At 45.9% G+C, this 16,584-nt stretch overlaps 1 protein-coding gene across 1 annotated transcript; it reads right to left on the minus strand.

Annotated features, from left to right (window-relative positions):
- Positions 1-7,088: 7,088 nt before the first annotated feature.
- Positions 7,089-13,584, minus strand: TRAT1 (T cell receptor associated transmembrane adaptor 1). The gene is made up of 5 exons (XM_074983523.1): positions 13,470-13,584; positions 11,359-11,395; positions 10,272-10,330; positions 9,135-9,199; positions 7,089-7,932 (listed from the first exon to the last, which is right to left on the minus strand). Exons 1-5 carry the CDS (start codon positions 13,582-13,584, stop codon positions 7,645-7,647), a joined length of 564 nt encoding a protein of 187 aa, XP_074839624.1. The 3' UTR covers positions 7,089-7,644.
- Positions 13,585-16,584: the final 3,000 nt, after the last annotated feature.

The raw sequence follows: 16,584 nt of genomic DNA on the forward strand, positions 1-16,584 counted from the left end.
ATCCCCGAGGGCAATCGCGAACGGGGGCAGAGACTCAAGTATCTCAGGGGGAACTGGTTATGGAACCCCAAGATTTTCCCTTGCAAGCTTCCAGCGAGTGGATGTACCATCACCAACAGGAACCGGAAGGGTCCAGAGAGGCGTATCCTAGTGGTTCCTCGCTCTCCTCCCTGGACGAGGCTACGGCCCCGGGGGACGTCCATCCTCCGGACGATCTCAGACAGTTTCAAGAGCTGTTTAAAAGGGTGGCCTTCACGCAAGGCATCCAGACAGCAGAGGTGCAAGAGAAACACCATAAGCTCCTCAAAAATCTGAGACCTCCAGCCTCCTCCAAAATAGCAATACCGCTTGACGAAGCAATCTTGGAGTCCGCCACTACGATATGGCAGACCCCTGCGACTATTCCGCCTGTCCACAAGAGAACGGACAAGAAATACTTCGTGCCGGCGAAGGGCATGGAGTTCCTGTTCAGCCACCCACAACCAAATTCCTTGGTGGTAGAGTCGTCACAACAAAGATCAAAGACATCTCAATTCAAGACAGGGGGAACAAACAAAGATGCCAAGAAGCTAGAGCTGTTCGGCAGAAAGGTCTACTCCTCCTCCACACTACTGTTGTGAATGGCAAATTACGCAGCGCATCTAGCGAACCACAATTTCGACAACTACACTAGGTTAACCTCCCTCATGGACTCGCTTCCAGAGGACAAGAAACCGGTGCTCAAGGCCATCGTGCAAGAAGGCTACGCGGCCTCGAGGACAGGAGTTCAGATCGCCCTGGATGTTGCGGACACAGCAGCACGCTCCACAGCTACGGCAGTGGTGATGCGAAGGGAGTCCTGGCTCCAGACTTCGGGTATACCGAGGGATCTACAGGCAAAGATCGTCGATCTTCCCTTCGACTCGCAGAAGCTGTTTGCTGAATCAACTGACCTGGTCCTTCATTCCAGTAAAGATTCAAGAGCCACACTTAGGACCCTGGGGATTTACACCCCTCCATACAGAAAGAAAAAGTACTACCCTCAACAAAGACGGTACCAGTACCAGCAACAGCGTCCCCAGTACCACAGGGGTTACGAGCAAGGGCGACATCAACAGCACCAGCAGTACAGAACTCCCAGGCGACGTTCCCAACAGAGCCGTGCGTCCTCGGGGCAGGGCCAAAGGCCACAAGTTTGACACACAGATCCAGGGCTACGCCATCACTACCATCGCACAAGGTCATCCGAAGCGGTTATTCCACCATCGCCTCCGACCATTCTACGACCAGTGGCAAAGGATCACCACAGACAAATGGGTGCTGGAGATCATACGCCATCCCCTTCCAGTCGCTCCCACCGCCACGACCTCCACCCAGGCCCCACCTCCAGGAGACCTCCCATGTAGCGAGGCTCAAGCAGGAGGTAGACCATCTCATGCTCATCGGGGCAGTGGAAAGAGTGCCGGAGCAACTGCAAGGGAAAGGGTTCTACTCGACGTAATTCCACACGGAGAAAAAGACAGGAGGCTGGAGGCCCATCTTAGATCTTCGAGGCCTCAACCGGTACCTGCGCAAGCAACGCTTTCGGATGATCACAATCGCCTCCATCCTTACGGCACTAGACGATGGAGATTGGTTTGCAGCCCTCGACTTACAAGACGCGTATTTTCACATAACTATCCATCCGGCTCACCGACGATTCCTCCGGTTCATGGTAGGCAAAGAACATTTTCAATACAAGGTCCTACCGTTTGGCCTCTCCTCGGCCCCCAGAGTCTTCACCAAGACCTTGGCAGTGGTGTCAGCCTACCTGCACAGACAGGGGGTATTTATATTCCCGTATCTGGACGACTGCCTACTCAAAGGGGCCTCGAAGGAGGAGGTACTACACATGATACGCATCACACCAGGCACGTTCTCTTCGCTCGGCCTGGTTATCAATCTGGCAAAATCAAAGATAGACCCCACTCAGGACATAGAGTTCATAGGGGCACGCATAAATTCTATTACAGCGAGAGTGTATCTACCAGAGACGTGCTTTCAGGCCATTGGCTCCCTCGTGCAAGTCATCACCTTCAGCCCTACGGTGCCAGTTCTGACATGCTTACAGCTGCTGGGCCACATGGCAGCAGCGACGTTCGTAGTACAGAACGCCAGGTTACACATGCGCAGCATGCAGCACTGGCTGGCGAGCGTATACAAACCAGCAGCACACACCGTTCACAGGGTGGTGTCGCCCACAACAGAGGTGCGCAAATCCCTGCAATGGTGGGTAATCCCCAAGAACTTGCTAACAGGGGTACCCTTCCACCAACCACAAATATCGGTTTTTCTTACTACAGATTCCTCCCTCATAGGGTGGGGAGCACACATGGGCGAAGAGGTGACGCAAGGGCTGTGGTCCTCCACGGAGCAGTCACTGCACATAAATATACTGGAGCTCAGAGCAGTGTTCAACGCCTGCAGACACTTTCGAGACCATATACAAGGCAAAGTCACCGGGATCAGTACAGACAATACCTCCACCATGTTTTATATAAATTGGCAAGGAGGAGCTCGGTCCCGTGCCTTATGTGCGGAAGCAGTCCAGTTGTGGAACTGGTGCATCGCCAACAATATAACCTTGAAAGCTTCGTACTTACCAGGAGCTCACAATGTGAAGGCAGACCAGCTGAGCAGGCGTTTCGCACTCACGCACGAGTGGCAGATCCGTCCCGATCTACTACGACCGATTTTTCACGCATGGGGTTTTCCCCAGATAGACCTGTTTGCCACTCAACACAATAAGAAGTGCCCACAATTCTGCTCCAGGGCAGGACTGGGACGGGGGTCCCTGGGGGACGCATTTGCGATCTCCTGGAGGGGCCCCCTGCTTTACGCTTTTCCTCCCACAGTGCTGATCCACAAAGTCTTGCAGAAAGCCAGGAGGGAAGGAGCCCGAATGATCCTGATAGTCCCAACGTGGGATCGACAGCAATGGTTCCCCCTACTCCTGCGCATGTCGGACCGTCCACTGATGCTCCTTCCGGTGGCGCCGGATCTGCTCACACAAGCCCAGGGGTCCATAGTGCATCTGCACCCCCAAGGCCTGCGACTACAAGCATGGTTAATCCATGGCTCAGCTCCCTAGAGAGCACATGTACGGAGGAAGTGCAAGAAGTCCTAGAAAGTAGCAGGAGGACTTCCACCAGGAAGACCTACAAGCAGAAATGGACTCGCTTCATGGCATGGTGTTCTACCAAACAGCTAGCCCCCTTTTCGGTGCCTGTGCCTGTAATATTAGAGTATTTACTGGACCTCAAGAGAGGAGGACTCTCACTATCCTCGTTAAAGGTCCACCTTGCTGCCATTTCGGCGTTCAGACACGAAGAGGAAGGGCACACGGTGTTCGCCCATCCCATGGTTACCAGGTTCCTCAAAGGGTTGGTAAATCTATACCCCCCTCGGAAACCGCTTCCACCTTCGTGGAACTTGGCCTGGTGCTTACTGCGCTAACGGGACCACCGTTCGAGCCTTTGGCCACGGTTTCCCTCCGCCTCCTTACGATAAAGACGACCTTTCTTCTCGCAATCACGTCAGCTCACAGGGTGAGCGAGCTTGCGGCAGTTATGGCAATGCCACCCTGCACTGTTTTTTCCAAGGAGGCGGTAACCATACGGCTGCATCCAGCCTTTGTTCCTAAAGTTTCTTCTGAGTTTCATATTAACGAACCTATTGTTTTACCCTCGTTTTATCCAAAGCCTCATAACTCTAACAAAGAGGCGCGCCTACACCTCCTGGATGTGAGGAGGGCGCTAGCCTTCTATATAGACAGGACCAAGTCCTTCCGGAAAAAGGATAGACTCCTAGTCTCTCTCGCTCCCAAATCAAAAGGAGAAGGTCTCTCTTCGCAGAGAATCTCGAAGCATATCGTATCCTGCATAAAAATGTACTACGAGCTCAAAAAGACTCCTTTACTGGCCACGCCCAGGGTTCATTCCACTAGGGCGGTGGCGGCATCAACAGCCTTTTTCAAGGGCGTTGCACTAAAAGACATTTGCAGATCGGCGACCTGGTCATCCTATGACACCTTCGCCAAACATTACGCCCTTCACAGGGTATTCCAAGAGGATACCCAGCTCTCGACAGCGGTCCTCTCGGGGACAAGCTGCACATGATCCGATTACCCACCTCCTATCTTGGGTTACTGCTGGGTAGTCACCTAATGTGGAGCACCCACGGGGACACTCGAAGAAGGACGAAAGGTTACTCACCGTAGTAACGGTGGTTCTTCGAGATGTGTCCCCGTGGGTGCTCCACTACCCGCCCATCCTCCCCGCTTCGGATCTCTGTTTAGTGTTTTGCAGGAGCATACGAGGCGGTTGGTCAAGGAACTGGCAGGGACCGGATCGCGCACGTGGCCAGGAGCGCGCAAGGGAGCGGCACGCACCGGCCCATGCGCGGTCCGGCAGAAACTGCTTGGAAAATCCGATCTGCGGTGCCGGGCGAGCCCGACACCTAATGTGGAGCACCCACGGGGACACTTCTCAAAGAACCACCATTATTACGGTGAGTAACCTTTCTTTCTCCCCACTGCTCCCTCCACAAAAATGAAGGGCTATTGCTGAGCCAAGTTATGGCTTTTAACGATGTAGTTCCTAAACATAAGTCTTAGTCAGGGTTAAAAGTGAACCTGAGGGCACAGAGCCAGATAACTGCTTCATCTTTGCATTCTGGGGAGAAAAGATCAGCAACAATAGAAGTGTGTCAAGAAATAAATTATATGAACATTGTGGTTATTTATCCTATAATGAGGCTGTGGTGACAACTTGATAATTTAACCCTTGCAGTGATGGGCCATGGAAGACAAGCTACAGGCAGAAGCAGATCTCGAGTTCCATCTTCGCTTCTCCTACCAAACCACCCAGGGATGAGCAAAAATTTTAGAGACCCTATGTTGGTGTATGTTATCATAGTACAACTGAAATCAGCGAAGACTGACATGGCCAAAGAGGAAGCCAAGTGTAGTGAGGTAGGCACCCAGTCAGTAAAGAACTTAAGGGCATGTATTTAAAGTGAACCAAGTATATCAATCCCACTGACATGAATGGACATTAAGCATAAGTGCTTTGTGGAATTGTGGCCTTCATATATCCTGAACCTTGATTGGTCACAGAGGGGACTTTGAGGGTAAGAGAGGGAAGCCAAAAGCCCATGCACAGAGTGCAAGCAGTGGGTCTGTCTCCTTTGAAAAGGAGTGTGAGATCCAGGGCAGCTTGACTGAATACCTGCTGCCCAATTGTGCTTCAGAGAAGGCACCTGCACCCTATAAAGAGCTGGGCAGCTGCAGGTTGTTAGCAGTTACTCACAAGCACTGTAAGAAGACATTTGCAGGGCTGTAAAGGTTGGAACTTGAGTTGAAGAGTACTGGAATTCTAGGGAAGCTAGAGCCTCAGGGAGGAGGACTCAGTCACAGCTAAAAGTGGATGAAGAGACTGTAAGTTTTTGGAAGACTCTGCAATCATAATAAGCTGGCCCCCATGGGGGGGAATGTTCTGAACATCTGGACTTTTAAGAGAAATACTGAGCGCCAGCGAGGAGGTACTGTGGGGTAGCTGCGCTTTTGAAGACAGCGAGAGAAGCCAAATAATGACCCTTGACCAGTCTTTATTTAGAAAATGGCTTCATAAAATGTACTAATGAGAATAATAATCCTTGTTTTGTCTTCTATATTTAATATAAACATTTGGCAACAAGAACTTTTCCTTGGTGCTGTTTTCATGCCTGGCTAAAAGTGACGGTTATCAAACTAATCACTTTAAAGGGCTTCATGCTAAGTCTGTACATTGTGGCAGCATCTACACTAGCAACTACTGCTGAAAAATATTTTTTTCAAAATATCCGCGGAGTGTCCACACACACACACACACACACACACACACACAGAGTGTTCTTTTGAAAGTAAATTGAAAGAATGTGCTAATTTTGAAATCGTTCTTCCTCTCCCATTTCAGGAAGAATGCCTTCTTTTGGAAGAAAACATGTATATGCTCCAGAGGGCCCTTCTTTCGAAAGAGCAGTCCTCATGGCATCTGATTTTTCAATCCCTGGCCCGTTCTTCAGAAACAGTGGGGGCTGTGTAAACACTCTCTTTTGAAAGAGCAGGTTGCCCTTTTGATCCACTTTCATGTGTGTGTGTGGATGCACTCTTTTGAAAGAAGCTTTTTCAGAAGAGGCCTTCTGGAAGGGCTTCTTTTGAAAGATCTCTGCATTGTAGATCTAGCTTGTGTAAGCTTAGTTAAAATACATTTTGCCATTAATGGGGATGGTGGTCAAATGTGTTTTTACCTAGTGGGGCCCAGGACTTGCTGAGGCACAGCTCAGTCTTTATTTTGGTTTCAGTCTTGCTCTGCAGTGGTAACTAGAATTTAATGCTTTGAAACCTGGCCAGATTAAGACAGCATGTCTTGTTCTGATGTCCCTGTATTTAGGTTCAGGTTTACCTCCTTTTGGAGAATGTAGGGAAAGTGGATGGTGGGAGGAATTAACCTGGGGAATTGTTTTTATTTAATGTTTTGTGTCACTTCTATTGATTCCTTACTAGCATTTATTTTTGCCTCTCTAACACTAGTTGTCTACATCTCACTTCTCAGCCCTGCTTTTCATGTGGGGGTGGGGGGAATAGCTCTTTTCCTGGCACTCAGATGCGACAACAGTATTATAGCAGTGGTGTGTATACTTATTTGCTGCTATTATAGCAGCACCCAAAACATGCCATACATAAACCAGTCTTTGAACTTACAGCACCATTTTAGCATGAACGCTCTTTAGGAGGCAGAGTAGGAGGCATGCATATGGTTACTGAATTGTTTGGGGAATAAAAGGCTTTTCCTATCTTCCCACAATTAGTTTTTAAAGTGACAGTGTAAAACCTGTAGAAATCAATGTATCTTCTTCAAGAAGCTTATTTTCACAGATCACTTGTCACTTTCTTTACAGACAGATAAATAGTGGTGTAGAAGTAGAGATTGAGAGAGATTCTAGTACTGCTCACCGTAAGAAGTTAAAAGTATACATCACTAAATTTGCTGGATGTACAAAGCACTCATTACATGAATGGAAGTAGTTACTTTATTCACTAATTAACCTTAAATATTACTGCAGGTCACAGTAGGAAAGTACTAAATATTAAACAGCGCAACAAGTTTTAACTATAAAATCAAGCAAACATTTCAATATGCCAGTCCTAAAGTGCCTCTGATGGTTTCCCAAGCTACTCATGAAATAAAATAAATATGCTAGCTGTCTACAAATGATCCTTTTTAAGACCCATTGAAGTGGGATTCATGGAGAACAGAAATGAAGACATAAGCCCTTCTATAGCACATGCAGGGTGATTGCTAATTTGGGGCCAAATTCTGATTGGTACTCTGCAAAAAAGATGAATATGAAGGTCACAAGCTTTTCTTTGGATGGCTTAAATATTAGCAGTCTCTAGAATCCTGCTTACCTCAGTTAGTCTGCAGGTACATCCACCAGACAATCTGAATACATCACTTACTGGTTTATAATCTGGATCAGTGTTTCATTTACTGAGTATTTATCCCACGTTAAGGATACTATTTGTTCAGTCTCTTCCCCCCTCCCAACAATAAACAGATGAAAGATCTACTTGATCTTGTGTGATTAATCAGTTGGTCCAGGGTCGTTTTTAGATGTGTCATCCCATGTTGTATGAATCAAACCAAACAGTCTGATAGGGTCATCATGAATGGCTTCCTCCACTGGTTTATTTTCAGCAGCCAGCTGGTCACTGTTGAGGTAAATGCTAGTTTGAGATGCCATGATGCTGTTTCTAGATGGTATCTCTTCTTTCACTTCTAAGGAAGGAGCTTTCTTCTTCCTTGGCTTCCTGTGTTTTTCCTTGATGCTGTGATCAAGGGAGGCATAGCACATCTGACTTTCAGCTCCCACCTAAGAGGAAAACCACTTTTGTTCAGTGCTTTCATCCTTTCCTTAATTACTACACCTTTAAGACTTGCCCTTTCTGAAGGCAACCCACCAGTCTCTTCAGCAGAGTATTCTTGCGAGATATTTCGGTTTTGACTGGTGAGGGACATGTAGTGTAAACTGATGATTCTATAAATTATTTTCTGCCAAAAGCCCCTTCAGCATCTGACTAAATGTCTTGGACCCCTTTCACTTCTAGTACTACTGGACCACATCTGACAATATGACCTTTCATTTACAGAATATGAAATCATGCTGTGCAGAGAATGACATCTTGAAAATAAAATGACACTTTATGCACAGCAAAAGTGCTGGAATGCTGTTCTGTTCTGGCCTGACTCAAGGGACAGACCCCTGCGTCTTGGATGCCCAGGGAGAACTCCACTTGGGAAACCGCTAGTATAAGAGAACCACAGATTGACGGGGAAGGAGGATCAGTGACCTCACTGGGTGGTTTTCCAACCCTATTTCATCTTTCCCTGTTCTGGAATTTAGTGAGATGCTAACTCATTAAATGCCAGGGGTTTTTCTTCTTCTTTTTTTTTTTGGAGCTTGCACAATCCTACATTAGTTTCGCCCAGGTTTGTAGGATGGGGGAGATGTACGGTGTTGGCCGCAAGGCGTGATATTGATTCCGGGCCTTATTTTTTAGGATATCTATATTGTACTGAGCAAGTTAGAGGCAAATATGGAACTATATGCCTAATGTATTCAATCTGCAACCTGTTAGCAACTTAGTTTTAATTTATCCAGCCTTTCTTTAATTTACAATAATGGATAATATTCCACATAATCAGAACTCCTGGTTTTGCAGTTTTTAATCCTCTCTCTCTCAGTGCTACAGGGCTGAGCATATTACATGTTGAAGACTTCTTAGTACTTTGATTAGCAGTGTTACGTGGCCTCTTGTCTGACAAATGGCTGAATTGACAGGACCAGACAACTGACACATTTGGCTGGTGCTCAGCTGGTTGCACACCTCAGACATCCTCCATTATGGCCTCATGCATGTGCTTAAGTGCTCGGCTGGTTTGGTGTGGCCATTTTTTATGAGATGGAGACTGAAGGCTTGGGTTAGGCTCTGCCATTGGATACATGGGAGGAGCTCTGAGATGAAGTGCCGTCCCTGATGCAGAAGGCTAAGAGCAAGGTATAAACAAGAGTACCTTTTCTTCCTTAGGGAGCCTGCGAGGCTGGGCCTTCATTTGTTCATAGCAACATTCTTCTTGAGCTTATTGGAAATGAGAGAGATTTCATAGTGGTTAGAAGATGCTGCCTGTGATTAAAGAATAAACAGACCCACTGTTATAGACCTAAATTCTCCAAATCTGCATTAGTGGAAGTTCATGTTCTAAACCACATTCCCTCCCTTGCTCTCCAAGCCGTCGGGCACTAAAAAGCTTGGAAATGCACCAGATTATTCAGATTATTGGCGAGTGTGTTAGGTTATCCAGCAAAAAATTAAAATTACAGGACAATGTAAAACCTTGACAGACTTTTGATGATGTAATTTGTTCAGACTTGCAAGCTAAATACAGCAGAGCAGGGATGGTAGTTGGGAAAAGAGAAATAGCCAGAGCTAGTAAGAGTAAAGGGGTTGGGGGAGGGGCAAAATGACTAGGTTCTAGTCCTAGCTTTGCCACTAACTTCCTAACCTGGGCCAAGTTATTTGTTTTCCTCTTTGTTCCTCATCCCTACACGCTGGTAAAATAGACCTGTCCTCCTTTCCACGCAGTGGTTTTGAGGCTGAGGCTCTGTACACACATTTGCACTGCTTCTAGTCTACATTCAGGCAACCCTCCTTCTGAACAATATCTTGAGTTTGGTTTAAACCTACTGCTAGTCTAAGAAGAAACAAAACAAACGTAGCTTGACCTGAAATAAACCAGTGCAAAAGGCTGAATGGACGTTTAACATTATACTTCTAATTAAAGTGGTGCAACTGGCCATGTAGGCTCCTCTCCTGGCACTTGGGAGAGGGGGATGGAGGTGTGAGGGGAGGAATGGGGCAGGAGCAGGGAAGGGCGCTTTTGAGATATCTCTAACTAGCCCTCTTCATACATATATCTTTTCCTCTCCAGCCCCTACGTGGCAGTCAATCCATTGTCACAGCACTACCTCGAGATCTAGGTTAATATTAGAGAATGAATACACTTTGGTTTTGAAATCAGCTGGAGTTTCATTGTAATATTCACTTTATCAAATAAAAAAACAGGGCTTCAGAGAATCACTGGCGGACATCCATGCAGCACGTTAATCATTCTATGTCCACGTGAAGGTGTTCTTGGGACAAGATATCTTACCTAAAATCTCCTGATTGAGGTTGCCATAAACTGGGCATTCTTCAGTGTAATCATCATAGCTGCAATGGAGAGTCAGAAATAATTGTAATTCTCTCTGTAATGCGCATTGTAATGCTGTGCGTATGGAATCTGAGCCCTGCCCCTTTTATTATTTAAATGTTAATTGTGCCCCGGAGCCCTGAGCAAGATGAGGAGCACATTGCTCTGAGCACTTTATACGTAGTAAACCTGCCATTTAATGGACTAATAGTGGGGAAGGAGTGTCTGTTAATGCCAAAAGTCTGTTATCCAAATGGTTATACTGTGTGACTATGCACTGACCTTCCCAGCCGAGCACTCTCTCCTTTCTCTGCCCCATTCCTCCCCTCACACCTCCATCCCCCTGTCCCAAATGCCAGGAGAGGAGTTGAATGCCGGCCTGGCTCCTTCCACCTCCTCCAGCCCCCAGCTCTGAGCTGCCTGTGCTGACAGGCTCCAAGCCCACGGGAATGGGGGAAGAGAACTCCTGCAGCACACTGCTGGAGTGGCTCCTCCAGCCCTGGCGGTCCCAGCCACTCCTCCAGTCCTGGCGGCAGCACTGGTGAGTCTCTCTGGCATCTATTTGGGAGGGAGCAGGGGGGACTGGCCAACAGCGTCTGTTATTTCCAAAGCTCATTATATTGGGGTCTGTTAAATTGAGGGTTTACTGTATTAAAGAGTCTTGAGTTTTTTTTGAGGTTGGATCATCTAGAACTAGTTTTGTTCTGATTCAAAACAATACTGAGATTTTATGGTGTGGGCAATTAACCAGTGCAGCATCCAGGAATTTAGAAAGCTCATATTCTTTCTCACTGAGGTCAAACAATAATTACCCATTTGGAATACAGACTAACACAGCCATCTTTCTGTTACTATACTTATTAGTTTTATCATGCTACTAAGTGAATGCCCCCACACAACTTAATAAAGTCAGTTCAATATGCTTAGCAGTAAAAATGTTCTTTGTGGATCAAGCAGGACCCTTCATATTTTCTCTTATCCATTCCTTCAAATCCAGCCAAAAGTAACTTAAACCTATCTTTGAACCTCTTTTTAAAATAAGACATACCTTGGACTGTATTCCTGATAATCTCTGTAGGTGTAACCTGGAAAACATTTAAAAACACAACTGGCTTAAGCAAAAAGAAAATCTGAATCCTGTAACAGTTGGACAGTTCCATTTGCTGTCTTTATGGCCTTGTTCTTAACAGAATTATGCTGTGTGACTTTTGGGGAGAAACAGGATGAAGGCTACGAATTGTTTCTTAGCACTGCTCGTGCTCTTTGTGGGAGACTGAAAAGTTCAGGCTCTCAGATTCAGATTATTTGAGAAGGTTTTTGAAAATTCCTTGTGAGTATCTAGCTGTCGATTGCGGCTAATACCATTCATTAATATTCTGTAATCTGTGTATTGCACTACTGCTTACAGACCCCCAGTGAGACCCCATTTTGCTAAAAAGATGGCCAATGCCTCCAAAGAATTTATAGTATAAACCTATGATGCAACGCTAAAGGTACAGCTAAACAGAATGTGGTCAAATAAAGAAACAGGAAGAGAATCCTGTGTGAGGGAATCAGTTGTCTTTGTCAGCCCACTACCGTTTTCTCTTCATTATGTCTTACAAACCTGACTAGTGATGTCCCAGTAGGAGGGTTCCTAACGTTACACAGATAGACAAAATGAAACAGCAAGCCCTAAGCCACAGAGGGATTAATTTTTGGAGCTGGGCTTCAAGTTCAGCTGTTTCTGGCTCTCCGTTCTGGATTCTGGCTTACAGAACGTGTCTCTCATGGAATCTGACTGGTAGACAGCATGATGCTCATGAAATCTCCTTGCTCAGTTTTGTGAATTTAATTCTCATCCTAAAAATATTTTACCTTGCAGTTTATTGCAATGGTGTCAGCTCAGTGTTGCTCAGCCAAACTGTTTTCACTGTGCATTGCAAGTAACAGTTGGTATACCTGTGTACAAGCACAGTTAAAGCTCTATAACCCCCTTCGCAGTAGGGACACAGTTGTATCACTACAGAGGTGGTTATAACAGTATGGCTTACTGCCCCATAGGATGGGGAATAAGGCTAGCCCAGTGCAAGATGTCTTTATACTGGTGTGACTACATCCAGGCTGTAAGTTTTTTACTGATGTAGTTGTTTCAATGTAAAAATAAATAAATAAATCTCACCCCCATTGAAAAATAATTACACCAATGTAAAGTCTGCATGTAGACGAGACCAAGAGTCATGAACTAATATGTGTGACGCAAATAAGCCACCTCTTTGTCAGCACTAGAACAGCTTGATAGACCCCGTAGCACATATGCTTCCTCTACAATTAGCACCCTTCCCCCCCCAACCCCCGCCCCACACACACACTGTAAGCACACAGTGTGCTGAACTCCTAATGCGGGGGTGGGGAAGAGGGGAAGAATTTAGACGAAATCTGAAATCCAGAAAAGCATTCCTGAATTCAGGGGGAGAAAATACTGCCAACTAGACATTAATGGGTACTTAAAGTGCTGTCCGATCTGAAGTTCAGGCAACTATGACTTACAGGTGTGGGAGATGGGGAGGCTTCTATATGAAAAATGTCATCTGTATTAAGTTCTGTCTCTTGCTCGTGTCTGGCTGGGGAGCAGGTCAGAGCAGTGTTTCTTAAACTATGTTCTGCGAACAACTCGCAGCTGTGCCATGAGTGTTTGGAAAAAATAGACTGATCGTATGTATCTTCTATTATTAAAACCAGGTAGAATGTTACCACTTCACTTCTATGACACCTGCTTAAATTACTTAATTTTGGTTTTGCTGTATATGTTGCTGGTTTGTGTCTTTGGGTTGGTTTTTTGCTCCAATTTTTAAGAAACATTTTTCAAAGGTGTTCTGCATAAAAATAGTGTTTTGTGTTCCGTGGTGTCAAAGTTTAAGAAATGCTGGCTTAGAGGACTGATTGTAGGGTTGTCTTTTTAGTTTTTTAAATCATTGAGTCATAGTAATGTTTTGAAAGCTTTTGTTGTCATACCCTGTGACATCTGGTATTGCCTTGCAAGTTAGAAGCACATTAGCACTAGAACAACTTGTTGGAAAAATTCATTTGAAAAGATGGAGCTTGCTTGCCAGAAGACTTCCTGTGGTAGTTTCTCAAATAGTTTCACAATCTCTTGCTCACGCACACATCATTTCTTACCTTTTTTCTTGCTTGCTACACAGTATGAAATATTTACGATCAGTGAAACCACCAGAGCCATTGTCATAAAGGCAAGAAGTCCCCAGATTGAAAAGTGGCATGAGACAGTCTCCATTTCTGTAACAGAAAGCACACCCTGCATGTTTTGTGCACAGTCTAATGGCTGTACTTTACCTTTCCGCCCTCAACACACACAAATACACTTTAGCTGAGCTGATGACTTTAATGCTATGGGGATATTTGGATGCCAAGCAGTGTTGATAAACTACTTGTAGGCTGTGGCCACACTTGGCCAAAATTTTGAAAGGGCCATACTAATGGCCAAATTGGAGGATACTAATGAGGCCCTGAAATGAATATTCAGTACCTCATTAGCAGGCTGCCGACTGCAGCACTTTGAAAGTGCTGCGTTTCGCTTGTGCGTGGCTCATCTACATGGGGGGTCGTTTACGAAAGGACCCTGCAAATGTCAAAATTTGTCAGCTATCCGCTGACAGGAATAAGGGGATTTTGAAGTCCGCGGAGCCTCTTTTGGAAAGGGCTTCCATGTAGCTGAACCGCGCACAAGCGAAGTGTGGCACATTTGAAGTGCCGCAGCTGGCAGCATGGTAATGAGGTGCTGAATATTCACTTCAGGGCCTCATTAGTATCGTCCGATTTGGCCATTAGCATGGCCATTTTGAAATTTTGGCCAAGTGTGGCCACAGCTGTAGTGATGACACTTAGGCCCTCTCTTGGCCAAAACAAAATGCTATTATCAATTCAATAGTCAAACTACACACAAAATAGGCTTCTACCACACAAATGCACAGAGATTTTTTTTTCTGCTTTTTAAAAACTGCTCATTTTGTGGCTGAGCTATGCGGGTTGGAGAGCCGACATTTGAAATTAAATACTTTGTCTAGATATGAAAACTACGCAGGAAAAATGTACAGGCTGAAGTGAAAGCAGATTAACTATTCCTGGGTAACACCATGTGTGGATGCTTATTCCAGAAAAAGAGTGCCTTATTCTACAATAGTTTAAACTAGCTCTGGAATACAAGCATTCATGCATGAAGCCAATCAGGAATAGATGTTCTGGAATAACTCCCTGGACAGGCAACTGCTTCTTCTCTATACAAGCAAAATTATTGGCTTCAGTGGGAGTTTGTCTACTTAAGGACTAATAACCTCATGATTTTGACTCTATACTGGTCCCTTTTTTTCCCAAAGGGATCTTAAGGTTTTATTGTCTAATCCTGAATCTTCATATTCTCTACTCCTTTTCCACATCTCCTTTCCTGTGGGGGAAATACAAGGACTTCGTTGCTCCTACGTCTTCTACCAAAAACTACCATCTTCTCCTCCTGGCCATCTGGGCTATGGGTGGAAAGTCTTTCTAAGCTGGGAGTGGGATAAGGGAGAGAAGCTGGAGACCCAGAACTATAAGAAGATAGGGACATTCAAAGGGTTTTGGAGGCAGATCTTAACCACAGCAATAGCTTTAAAAGAATCCTAAAGTATGAGCCAGACAGTGTTAATTGTGCTATTGGGGCGGGGGAGAGGAAGAGGACGAGGACGACAGCTGGGACCCTTCCATCTAATGCTCTCCTCCCCTTATGAGGCATTTTCAATGGTCATCCAAGTTCCATTGCTTTTTCTCCTTTCTCCCTGGATATTTGTCTGTATTGCTCTCAAACTACAAAAAACCACTAGCCCCTTGTAAAGCAAATTTATTACACCACCCCAAGCAGCAGGGGACAAAAACCTGACCTTGCCTAAGCTCTGCTGCTCCAGGTGGGTGGGAGCCAAAGCGCTTCAGACAAGAGGCTTGTAACCTGCCATCCTGGGCTGAAACCCTCTGGCTTTGGCCTCAGGCAGTGTAGTCTGGGCTTTAGCGTTAGCCCTGTGCCCTAGCACATCTAAACCAGCCCTGGTGGCCTCCTTAAAATGGGCTAGTGACTCACGCTGAGGTCCTGACTTGTGCTTTTGAGTAGAGTCTTACGATTGATCTGCAGAGCCCCAACAGAGGGGTTCTCTGTGTTCTGTTGACCTTGGTCACTGAAACTTGGATCTGGTATCTGGTTTTCAGGGTAAATTGGATCTGAGGCAACTCAGAGGTTCAAAAACTTGCTGGGATACTGTGAGTGTATGGCACAGGGAGCTCTAGAAGAGGCTGCTCCCCAGCTCTCTGCTGTAACCTCTAACTGACATGCCTTCTTGTAATCGGTTGATACCTAGGCTGCAAGTAATTCTTTCATTTTGGGATTGAGGTTCTGATGTTACAATTAGACTGGCACAGGGGGACACTGTGCCCTTCTTGACTCCCAAAGAAGTCAAAGGGGCTTCACACAGGCACAGAGCTTTACCAGCAACTGGAACTAACTCAGGTTACTTTATCAACAATGCACGGAGTATTTTTTGAGCCCAGTAACCACATTGTTACCTCTGATTCCAACTGTCCTTCACTAATGCTCACATTCTTTCACATGGGCAGTGAAACCTCCTTCAATCTTTCCAATTAAGAAAATGCACTATCTTCAGAAGTGCAGTGCTGGCTTCAGAGAGGCCTGGCTTCCCCCCACCCGCCATCTTCTCCCAGAAGACGTACTGCTGCAGTCAGACCAGAGGTGTTGCCATGTGTGAGACTTCTCCCTTTATTTTACAGTGCATCTGACATGTCCTTTGGGCCTCTGCTTTCCAAGCCCACAGTTCTGCCTGCCAAAATTATTTCTAGGGTCTCCTTTGCGATGCTGTCTGAATGCCAGTAACACAAGTGCCTTCCGTTAGATCTTAAAGCCAGTTACAAGCATACATGAACTTGGACTATAGATCCCTATGAAACACGTGTGCCTTCCCTAGCAGGAAATGATTTTTGTCCTCGCCTCCTCGGGAAGGTTTCCAGGAAACGCAAAAGGGCCCAGTGTTCCCTGTAAGCTGTGCATTTGTGTGGTTGCTCAAAAGAGTAATATGCCACCCCAGCTGATTAACAGAGCATCCACAACTAGGATCTGTTTCTACTGGGGGTGCACATTTGCATGTGTCTCAGCACACACACAAACACTCTCCACACAGATGGAAAAGAGTAGAGTCTCCTGAAGATCTCCCCCAAACCTGCCCAGGGTTACATCAGA

Source organism: Carettochelys insculpta, chromosome 1, assembly GCF_033958435.1.
Source record: "Carettochelys insculpta isolate YL-2023 chromosome 1, ASM3395843v1, whole genome shotgun sequence".
NCBI lineage: Eukaryota > Metazoa > Chordata > Testudines > Carettochelyidae > Carettochelys > Carettochelys insculpta.

What these genes read in the sequence shown, in the direction of transcription:
- TRAT1 (XM_074983523.1), bottom strand. Translation starts at nt 13,584, where the DNA reads ATGGAGACTGTCTCATGCCACTTTTCAATCTGGGGACTTCTTGCCTTT. An exon ending in TGTAGCAAGCAAGAAAAAAG is followed by an intron (nt 11,396 to 13,469) that starts GTAAGAAATGAT and finishes AATGTTTTCCAG; the next exon opens with GTTACACCTACAGAGATTAT. An exon ending in GGCTCCCTAAGGAAGAAAAG is followed by an intron (nt 7,933 to 9,134) that starts GTACTCTTGTTT and finishes TTTTCCTCTTAG; the next exon opens with GTGGGAGCTGAAAGTCAGAT.